General features: G+C 36.5%; 1 protein-coding gene across 1 annotated transcript in view; it reads left to right on the plus strand.

Moving 5' to 3' along the window:
* Positions 1 to 11,299, plus strand: part of VPS13A (vacuolar protein sorting 13 homolog A) — a 266,157-nt gene extending 254,858 nt beyond the window's left edge. The window contains exons 69-72 of the mRNA XM_042780717.1: positions 3,057 to 3,142; positions 7,056 to 7,179; positions 9,333 to 9,407; positions 11,249 to 11,299. Of these exons, the coding sequence (XP_042636651.1) occupies positions 3,057 to 3,142; positions 7,056 to 7,179; positions 9,333 to 9,407; positions 11,249 to 11,299 (336 nt within the window). The remainder of the gene's footprint in view (positions 1 to 3,056; positions 3,143 to 7,055; positions 7,180 to 9,332; positions 9,408 to 11,248) is intronic.
* The last annotated feature ends 644 nt before the right edge of the window (positions 11,300 to 11,943 follow it).

Here is an 11,943-nt window from a genome sequence, read left to right on the forward strand (position 1 = left end):
AAGAAGGGACCATTCCCTGGAGAAGGATATCATGCTGAGTAAAGTGGAGGGTCAATGAAAAAGGGAAGACCCTCAATGAGATGGACTGACACAGTGGCTACAACGATAGCCTGAAATATAACAGATTTTGCGGATAGCACAGGATCGGGCAGTGTTTTGTTCCGTTGAACATAGGCTTGTGATGAGTGGGAGCCAACTCAGTAGCACCTAACAAGAAGCACTAATGAACGGTTAGAGATTTTGCTTTAAGCATAATATTGCCATGAACATTCTTACATGTACATCTTGGTATATTTTTGCATAAGATAAATCCTAGCATTGGAATTGCTAACCCAAAGAAGTTATTGATTTTGAGTTAAGTTGAATAATGCCCAAATGTTTATTGGTCTGATTTTGGTCTTGTTTGTTTTTTTGTTGAAGTGCTTGTTCCTGTCCTTTATATATTTTCCTATTTGTTTACTCATTTTTCTTCTATTAGGTTACTCATATTGCTAGAATTTTTTATATTATGAAATTAACTTTACATATTAGAATTGGTAAATGTTTTCTCAATTTACCGTTTGATTTTTTGTTACTTTGTTTCTTTTTACTTATTATTTTGCCATTCATTTGTGTTTAATTTCTGTGTATGTGTCAGTTGCTTTAGATTATGTCTTATAAACTTTGTGTTGTGTTTAGGCCTTTCCCACTATAAGATTATTGAAATATGTACTTTTTCCAGTGCATTTATAATTTCACTTTATATACTTAAATCATTGAACCTTGTGGGATTCATTTGGTGTAAAGAGAGAAGTAGAAATCCAACTTTAGCTAGCTGAATCATCATTTATTTGGTAATATATGCTAGTATCCACTAATTTGAAATGTTTTAATTTTCTTAGTTCCTGTATTTGTATATGTAGGGCTCTTTCTGTTCCTATATAATTTCCTATAAATTTGGCCAGTTACTGTAATCTGTATTCGTTCCATTGATATCTCTATATAAAACTTCCATCAGCACCAAGCAGTTTCATTATTACAGAATGTATATTAGGATGGTTCTTTTCATAATTTACTTGTGTATTTTTACATGTTTATTTTTCTAAGTAAATTTTAGTATTATTTCGTCAATCATGCCCCCCCAAAAAAAAGAAGCCTCAGCAACATGTTATGTGTGTATGCATGTATTTGTGTGTATGTAAGTGTAAAATTTGTGGGAAGAGGATAATTTTTATATCTAAGAACAAGAACTTCATTCTGCTGTGCATGGGGTCGCTATGAGTCGGAAACGACTCGACGGCACTTAACAACAACAAGAACAAGACATGAAATCAATGTCTTTTATTCCTCTCAGTAAAGTGTTATAACTTTAATCACATAAATTCTGCACTTTATTTGTTACATTTATGCATAAATGTTCATCTTTTTTATTACCATTATAAATATAATTTTTTTCTTTACTGTTTTTATAAAATAAAGGTACTGGGGTTTGTATACTTGGATCTTCTAGACATACCGTCATCAAATAATTTCTGTACTTCCTCTCCAATATTTGATGCTTCTTTCTTTTAATAACTTATATTCTCTTTAAACATGATCCATTTATTTTTTCAAATTGATTTGCATAGTTTTAGAAATTATCTAATAGTATTTGATAAATTCCTTGGAATCTGTGGTTATACCCCTTTTTCATCTGTAATTCATTGTATTTACTTGACCTACTTCTTGTTGTTGTTGTTGTTATGTGCCGTCGAGTCGGACCTGACTTATAGCGACCCCTCCTTGGGTTTCCAAGGCAGTATCACTACGGAAGTAGATTGCCCAACCTTCCTTCCGAGGAGTGGCTGGTGGCTTTGAACCACCATCCTTCTGGTTAGCAGTTAAATGCCTTAGGCACTATGCTACCAGAGCTCCTTTGACCTACTTAACAGACGGTAAGCAGATGGTAAATAGTAAAGATACTGTTTTCTCAATATTTTATAATCTGTAGTTAGAAAATTCTTCCATACAGTTCATCTTATACTTCATTCTGCTGTTTTAGTTTTGTTTTTTTTATTTCAAATTTTACTTCTGTTTCCAAAAGAAATAAAACTATTGTATTGACCTTCAATGCCAAGATTTATTTTGAGGTCCCTTCTTAAAGCTTTCTTAGTAGCTAAATAATTTTAGGTTTTTGATAGTTTCATGGAGCACAGTTTTCTGCAGTATTTCTATCCTTATTCTCTTTTGGAATTCCTCAAGATTTCTAACATTTTTGCTCAATTCTTAATACACTGTTTCTTGAGAGATCTTAGTTAACAATTACATTGCTTGCCTTTTTAAAATACTAATTTAGCCTACTTTGCACATTAGATAACCAAATTAACTTCATCCTCAAAGCAAGAATAAAAGTGGCAAATCGGTTTCATTTATATAGCTTCTTTTTATTTTCTGGAGCAGAGTAGTTGATAGGCATCTTGTTTTAGCAGTCTTGAGACTAAACTTAAAGGCTGTTGCATCAGCTCAGCAGGCCCTGGAGTCCGCTATGTGTCCAGAAACTCTGCTTCATGTTTATAAATGAGTTGTGAGATTGGCAAAGAAAGCCACGTTTGTAAAACAGATGGGAAATTTCCAGGGAGGAGACAAGGCTGGGAGCTAATAGTAACTATCATGATACATATATTTAAGTGTATATTCATGTTTACATATGTACATATATTATAGCTGTGATCAAACACTAATATATTTTCCATATCGAAATGAGTGTAATAATTTAATAATAATCTCAAATAGGTTTAATTTAAACTTTGTTAGATAATAGTGATCTAAAAATGTAGCATTAAAGATTACCATGTGGCTGCAATTGAATAATTTTGAATAAAGCAGTGGAAGTAGATGCTTTTAAAATAGGAAACAGCAATGTTTTTTATGAATTTTTAATTGTTTTCCGATGATATATGTATATTTGCTATAGAAATATGTTAATGATTTTCCTTCATTGAGAAACGGTTTTTAGAGGCACATAAGGCATTACTTTCATTAAAGTAGGAATATTATCAATTTGTTTTTCTCTCTTTCTCTTGTTTTTTTTTCCTTAGGTCATGGAAAATGGAAGATTTGCAAAATATAAATATTTTACCCATGTCATGATCAATAAAACAGATATGTTAATGATAACTAAAAGGTAACTTACTCATTTTTTGTAATGTAATTGGTAAGAGGTTAAATGACAGCTAATCATGAGATGAAGCAGTAGCTAGTCACCTTTGTTTCCAGGTAGTCACACTGATTCCTGCTTGCTCTGGTCCTCTTGCCTTATACATTTGTTCCTAGTACATGTTTCGTTTAGCCTTGTGTATGTATACAGAGAAACACAAACGTACTACGTACATGATTGTAAGTTAAGTATTTTAATATTAGTTTCAACCAATTCACATAGGTACAGAGATTTCCATTAAGGCTATTCTTGAAGAGTGAACTAATACCATTCCCTGCTCTCTTAAAAAGTACAGTTTCAGTAGTCTTCTGGTGGTATTTATTCATTAGAATGTGTGTAGATTCACCACATTACTGGACACACTAATGGAAACAGATAAATACAATGTGGATAGTACCAGCCACAGTCAAATCTTCAGGTAGACCTATTCACACTAAAGGGGTACATGCAAAAATACAGAATGGCATAGCTTCAGAAAGAAGCCCTGATGGCACAGTGGTTAAAGTGCTCAGCTACGAACTGGAAGGCAGGCATTTCAAAGCCACCAGCCAGTCTGTGGGAGAAAGACATAGCAGTCTGCTTTTATAAAGATTACAACCTTAGAAACTCTTCGGGGCAGTTCTACTCTGTCCTATAGGGTTGCTGTGAGTTGGAATCTACTCGATGGCAATGGATGTAGCTTTCGAGGGGCAAGTGATTGCCAAAGTCATTATTGTTAAAGCGGAGGGAGGCAGGAACAAACGCAGTATTAGGGTGAGGATTTTTGGATGGTAGAGAGTAAATGTGTGGTTGAGGGAAAGAGGTTATAACTAGGTCAGAAGGAGTGCTCAGTCTGTCTGGTTATATTCACTATTGAAAAGATAAAGTTATATAAGCATCTTGGTTCAAGTTGATCTCCGTATTTAGCAGTAATTTTTAATGTTTTAATCCTAATGAGTTCTGAGTCTAAAACTTACATCACTATCTTAATTTTCTTTTTTTTAGAAGTCCCCAGGTTACAAATGTCCAATGCATGGACAGCTCCTACTTGCCCCTTAAACAAGTTCTGTCATTGCCTACAAAGCAAAACACAAAAAAAACTTGAAATTTTACAATTTGGCACATCCTGCATGGTACCAGGACAAATTATGGGTCATAACCATGGAATGAGAGACTCGGGGCGTCGTGAGCACTTTCAGGAGCTTGATGCATGCGATTGGATTATTGGCAGGACTGTAGGAAAGCAGCACACATTCAGAGCAGTGTGTTCAGCCATTGTTTTTTAATGGGACAGCAGCGCCGCTTCAGACTGGGTCCAAATACGAGGGCAAGAGATTTGGTTGGTGTGCAACACATACACTGACCTTGTTCTGTAAAAGTGACATTAAATTTCTAGCTAAGGCTTCTACCCTGATTTTCTTGTTCCGGCTCTCTTTCTGGTTCACAGTTACTTTAAAAATTCATTTCTCTTCTCCTGCCACTTCCTTTGGCTGTGATTGAACCAGGCAGAACCAGCGAGAAGCCCTGACAAATTCATTAAGACACTGTTAGGAACTGATCATTTATAACCCAGGGACAGCCAATAACACAAAGTAGAAGACTCACATATAATAGTAGGTATACATGCAAAAGTAAGTTTCCATTCCATTCCATACCTAGTCCTTCTGTTCCCTTTTCCAGAGTCAATCACTGTCACCTATTTTTTATATCCTCCTCGAAATAATTCAGTGTCTGTACAAACATGAACACATAGGAATTTTTAATGCAAATGGAAGATATTACACATTTAATTCTGTAGTTGGTATTTTTTATTTGAAACCTACACCTTTGAAAAAAGGAACCTTGGTCTCACAGATGGTAACACTTGGCTGCTAACTGGTGGCCCTTCAGATGAAAGACCTGACAATCAGCTTCCATAAAAATTACAGCCCAGAGAATCCTATGGAGCCGTTCTGCTCTGTCACAGAGTCACCATAAGTCGAAATTGACTTGACGGCACCAAACAACATTTCTTGAAAATTATTTTATGTCAGCGTATAGAGATGTTTCTCTAATTTTTAAACAGGTCTGGTGGCATAGTGCCTAAGGCATGTGACTGCTCACCAGTAGGCTGGCAGTTCAAACCCATCAGCCACTCCTTGGAAGGAAGATCAGGCAGTGTACTTCTGTAGAAATACTGCCTCAGAAACCCAAGGAGGGGTCGCTATGAGTCAGATCGGACTTGACGGCAGTGAGTTTGGTATTTGTTTGTTTTTTTTTAACCTATTGTTAGTTACCGTGGAGTCTGCTCTGACACGTGGTGACCCCATGTGTGCAGAGGAGAACTGCCCATAGGGTTTTCAACCTATTGTTAGTTACTGTGGAGTCTACTCCGACACGTGGTGACCCCGTGTGTGCAGGAGAACTGCCCGTAGGGTTTTCAACCTATTGTTAGTTACCGTGGAGTCTGCTCTGACACGTGATGACCCCGTGTGTGCAGGAGCACTGCCTGTAGGGTTTTCAAGGCTGTGACCCTTCAGGAGTTCATCACCAGGCCCATCTTCCAAGGTGCTCTGCATGGGTTCAAACTGCTGGTCATTAATTTTTGTAGCCAAGTGCTTAACCATTTGTACTGAACTAGTTAGTATTCCTTTAAAAGTATGTATCATGATTTACATTCAAGTTGTTTATAAGCTTTTGTTAAGTTGTTTCTAAGCAGACAATACTTCTGCAGTCATTTTTGTTCATGGCAATTTTCAGTCATGTTGTGTTCGTCTTTCCCCAGTGACTAAAGGAAGGGTGAATCACCAGAGTTAAATAACATTCAGTTGCAAAGTTTATTACTTTCTAAATCTTGAAACACTTTGATAATTATCTTCTTATCAATATAGTAATCCATTGTCATCAAGTCAACTCTGATTTATAGCAACCCCATGTACTACAGAATTGCTCTATAAGGTTTTTTTTGGCTGTAATCTTAACAGAAGGGCATGCTTCTGGGTGGTTTCAAACCTAGAGCTTTTAGGGTGACAATCAAGTACAAATCACTTGTGCTACCTTATTTGACTGCTAACCAGAAGGCTGGCAGTTCAAACCCACCACCACTCCTCGGAAGGAAGACTGGCAATCTACTTCTGTAGAGATACTGCCTCAGAAACCCAAGGAGAGGTCACTATGAGTCGGTCAGGACCGACTTGATGGCAGTGAATTTTTTTTTGGTTTAGGGACCTTCTCAAGGATCCCTGGTAGCACGCTAGGCTGCTATACAAAAGGTCAGTAGTTCAAACCCATCAGCCACTCGCAGGAGGAAGATGGCAATCAGCTTCTATAAAGATTTTCACCCTTGGAAAGGAAACCCTATTGGGTAGTTTTACTCTGTCCTATAAGATCTCTGAGTCAGAATCAACTCAATGGCAGTGAGTTTGGGTTTGGGGTTTAGATATTTTCTCTTCATAATAAAAAAAAATCATTGTTGTTGAGCCAATTCCAACTCATAGTCGAATTCATCACAGCCCTAAAAGACAGGCTAGAACTGCCCATGGGGTTTCCAAGGTTGTCACCTTTACAGAAGCAGACTGCCATATCTTCCTCCCATGAAGCCACGTCTAAGAGTTGGTTGGAGATGAGCACTTAACCACTGTACATCCAGTGGCTCCTTTATGCATTATTTACAAGTATGTTCATTTGCAAACACTTAGAAATATTCTTGTTATCCTTCTGTTATAATTATGATTTATATGGTTTCAGTTTTTTAAAAAATTGTTTCAGTCTGTTTTGGGATCCAAAAAATAGTCTATCTTGATGAATGTTGCATGAGTGTTTGCCAAGGATGTGTATTCTGTTTTTGCATATAAGGGCCTCAGTTATTAAGTGGATTCTGTTTTTTAGTTTCTTTAGTTACCTGTTTGTTTGTTTTTTGCAGAGGTGTATTATTTGTAACTAAAGGAACATTTGGACAGCTTACATGTGAGTGGCAGTATAGTTTTGATGAGTTTACCAAAGAGCCATTCATTGTTCATGGGAGAAGATTGCGCATTGAGGCCAAGGTATGTCAAATAGATTTTTTTGAAAAATTGGAACTAAAAACATATTCCCCACTCTTTACTTTTGTAACTTTTCTATCTCTGTGTAGATGTTGCTTTGTCTTAACATGATTTTCCATAATACTTGCTCTCATACCCAGGCTTTATAGAAAGAACTCTTTGCCAAGAAAAAATATGCTACTTTCTGTGCTATTACATTGACAATAACATTCCTCGGCCCTTTTATATTCGTTAAGAGAACTCCACCTTCTCCAATGCGGTCTAAGGCATGAAAATGAGAAAATACTTGTATGTCTCAGAATCTCTAGCAGTTCCCTGCAGAATGTTTCTCCCTGAAAATCTTGCTAAAGGACACTTGAAAAGTTATTTCTCTCTCAAATAGTCAATTGTTGACAGTTCATTTTTCATATAGATATCTTCCCAATTTGATTATGATTTCCTGGAAGGCAGATACCAGTTCTCACTCTTCTCTGTTTACTAGCAACTAGTACAGTACCTGCTACTTGGATGTTGTAGTGAATGTGTTAGGTACCATAGGTGATAGAAAGAAATGTACTAAGAGAATGTATTTGGCCTCAAGGTGTTTGATCCAGATACCTGGTTCAGGACCACCTTGACACTGGCTGTTATTAGTCAGATATACTTTTGTTATATGTGACCCAGCCCAAGGAAATTTAGGTTTCATTTTTCTTTGTTTTGTTTTGGTTTGGTTTTGAGGGATGTTACTGACTCATGTAACTGAAAATTCTAAGTCTATATCTTATGACTTGGATAACACTCAAATGACATCATTTGCGATTGTTGTTCTTTGCTTCCTCTTGTCCTTCATTTCTTCCATTTGTCCTTCATTTCTTCCCCATCCTCATCTATAGGTTCTATTTTCTTCTGTGTTGATTTCAATTTCAGGCAGGCTATCCTTTCGTGACAGAATACCCAGCAAAAGTTCCAGAGGTATATACTACTAACTCAACAGAATGAAAGCTTCTCACTGGGTTTCACTGGGCCATTTTTGGTCATGCTCATTCCTGAGCCAGTCATTAGGCCCATTTGTGAAGTGAGGGCCATGGCATCACCCTGGTGCAAGAAGGAAGCGTTGGCTTCATCTGAAATATTTGGAGTGACAGAAGATGAAAAATAGTTACCCAAAGAACAATTGAGAAGTTGTTACCAGAAGAAATCTTAACACTCATAGGACAGCTCCCAAGTAGATTGGATACTAACTAGTTCTTGAGGATCTTAGACCAACTTACACCATTGAGAATTTCTCTAGTTCACTCAGAAAAGGTCCTATGGCTATGTATAAAATGATGGATAGTGGCTCTGTTGTAGTTTATAATGATTTTCTGCCTTTTTTCACATGCATTTCCCCCTCTAAGGATAAAACTTCCTCTTATATCCTTTATTTCTTCCCCTTCTTGCTATTATGAGACCCTGTATCAGCAGTCATCCTTTTTTATTCACAGAAGAATCTTCTAGGCTCTACATTTCATGGATATTTGAATTACTTATGAAAATTACTAGATTAGTGTGACTTCCACCTTGCTTCTTCTATGACCCTACTTATAGTTACAGAGGTAAAAACCACCTCTTCCTCAATAAGCTCACTTCTTTCTGTTCGTTCCTCAGATGCTTAATACTTACAGTTAGACTGTTCTCCCCCATGAATACTGAGCAGAATACCAAGGAGTATAAAAAACAGAGGACAGTCATACAGGACCTAGGGCCCATCTTGATTTGTCTGTCGAGATGAATGTATGTACACAATACCCATAGTTATGTATTGTTTTTGAGCTGGACTCAATCATAATTCCATGGCCACATCAAGAATGAGAAACTTTTTGGAAGGGGAAAACGGTGGCACTACTCCCAGATTTATCTCCTTCCTGTTATCTGTGTGAACTCTTTACAGCTTTAGGAATGGAAATCTCACCTTACGCTTTTAAACTTAGGTTTAATAATAATGCACTAGTATTAGAATTTAGTGTTTTGTTTTTTTCTTCATTAGTTTGATTCTTCTTTGTTCTCCATTGTTGGGACTTGTCAGGTTTATGATTTGGATGCTTTAAGCACAGATTTATAAAATTGTATCACATTTCTTTATCGTATTTCTAATTGGATTTTATTTTTAATGAAATTACATGTTTTGTTGTTAATAGGAACGAGTGAAGTCTGTATTCCATGCCAAAGAGTTTGGGAAAATTATTAACTTCAAGACACCAGAGGATGCTAGGGTAAGTATAATGAATCTTTTACTTAAAAAGATAAAAGCTTTCTCATTTCAAAGCCATGTACTTGGTCTGTTTCTAAAAGGAGATAATAAGTTTTGTTTCAGAAGTTTTTAAATTGTGTGTGTGTGTTTGTTTTGGCAGTTTTTGTGTGTGTAACTAGATAATATTTCCCCAAAACTGCACTAGAGTTAATTCAGATTTAAATCAAATTGTGCCATCTTACTATACTGTAGTACTTTTTAAAAAGTCAACAGACATGGGAAATTATTTCACACTCATGTCAACTTGCCAGCTCCAGTAGAGAAAGTACAGTCCCAAATTGTTGATTTCCCTCTTACATGGTTATGTTATCAAAGAAAAACAAAAGAATTTTCTGGAGTGAGAAAGTCTGGTTTGAATACCGTTTTTTTTTCCTTCTTGACTCTGGGGGAAGACACTCAGCCTCAGTTTCCTCAAAATGATATTAATGTGTATGGAAAAGCACTATCCATACTGTAGGCACTGTGACAACTACAAAGATGTTCGTTGTCAAGAAAACTAACACTATGAACTGACTATCTCATTGATTTCATTGATCACAACAATGAGACCAACAATAAGACCCTCTTCCTGGACTATGAATTGTACTCACTGTATCTTGTCTATGAGACATAAGTGAGAACACATTTTTCCTTTACTCAAGTAAAGTACCTAGGCCTCCTGCCCAGACTCAGAACAGATACTTGGCCTCCCCTTCTCCTACTGCTCTCTACATTGGTCCTGACTGAGTATGACTATGTACCAATCAGCTTGGTACCTCTGGATCCCATACCAGGGGCCTCCCCAATCCACACAGACATACTTTAGAACAATCAGCAGGTGCTGTGAAATTCTCTATCTAGACATTTTTACTATTAGCATACTAATAGTAGAAAATTGAAAGTCGGCAGAAAATTATAAAGAAAGAGGAATAAAATGGCTACAGGCTCAGTATACAACTAGCTGGAGACAGAGTGGAGTATAATAACAGCATGACTTTTAGGCCATTTTCTCTGTGATGTTGGAGGGCATTGCCACCTATTTCAGTTTCTCTATAATAAATTTTCCAGTAGTCCCTGTCATCTTGTGACTGTCATGGTATGTTTGCTTTTGTCCCTCCTCTGATCTGCTGGAAGTATCCTGAGAAAGCTTACAGAGCTCGGTTCTCCTTCTCTCCTAATCTTATAGCTACTTTCACTGGGCTCTTCAGCTCAACTGTCTATACTAAAGCTATTTAATAATGAAATAACCCCAGTTTCACCTCCAAGGCTTTTATCTGTCATATGGACTAATAAATAAAACATTATCAGTGGAAAGTTGTGCGTTGCATTTGCATTTTATTTATGTGATTACAAATTCTTTTAGAATGGAAAATATATCATGAGAACACTTAAATGCTCAAGAACACTTCTATGCCATTCTATGCTTTGGAGGTTTTGTGATACAGAATTGACACAGGGTAGAAGAAATTTTGTAGAGATACTTTCATACTGTGCCGTAGTCATTCATCCCAGCTGCTGAACACCCTTCTCTTAATGATGGCTCATTTTACTTTTCTCATTCTGAAGATGAGCATCCAAGAACAAAAACCTTAGAAAACACATGATGACTGTTGTTAAATTGCATACAACATCACTCTCTATGAATCATCTGGGCCATTTAAGTGAATGAGTGTTTGCTCATGCAGGATGAATTCTGTGCATTGGTTAACTAGTTGGTACACACCTAACTAAACTGGAAAGCCAGCTTTTGGATTTCCATTTGTTACACTTTAACTTTCATTGCAGATTTATTGACATAAATCCTGGTTTATATTCCTACAACAGTGGATCCTCACAAAGCTAGAAGAAGCAAGAGAACCTTCTCCAAGTCCCTGAAGGAGAACACTGGTGAAGGCAAGCAGCAAATAAATGAGTACCACTTCGTTTTTACCTTCCAAAGCCTTTCGGTTACCCATTTCAAAGTCTGTTTGGGAAGCATATCATAGAAGTATTTCAAATACCCTGTGTAATAGATGTTTTGTTTAAAAAAAAAAAAAGAGAGAATCAGTTAATACAGCCATGTGATCAAAACACTTCAACTCTTTGGGAATCCATTGGGTTTTCTAACTTGAATAATGCATCTGGTTGAAATTAGAGTTCTTCTATGAAAGAGAAAACATTTTTTAATGAATCTTAACAGTTTGCTCCAGGAGATTCTCTGCAGTGTGGTGAGGTCACGCAAAATTAAGCTTCATGTGGCAGTAAGTTTAATGTTCCTGGTTCACATTTTGAACTTCTATCATGTTTACTTCAAATTGCCTGAAGGAGTGATGGGTTAATGACCAAATCAAACATTGCTTCAATGTCAAGAAAACTTTGGTGGTGGTTTCTTCAGAAACATGAAGTTCTAATTACTGACAAATATGTTGGTGGTATTTTCCTTATTTTTTTAAATAATGGATAGGTTTGAATTATGCTTAAAATGCATAGCATGACTATGAAAAGCAAGCTCTTTTTTATATAATGTGATATAGGTTGAG

The sequence above is a fragment of the Orycteropus afer genome, unplaced genomic scaffold, assembly GCF_000298275.1.
Source record: "Orycteropus afer afer isolate SDZICR_OR568_19922 unplaced genomic scaffold, OryAfe1.0 scaffold00005, whole genome shotgun sequence".
Taxonomy (NCBI): Eukaryota; Metazoa; Chordata; class Mammalia; order Tubulidentata; family Orycteropodidae; genus Orycteropus; species Orycteropus afer.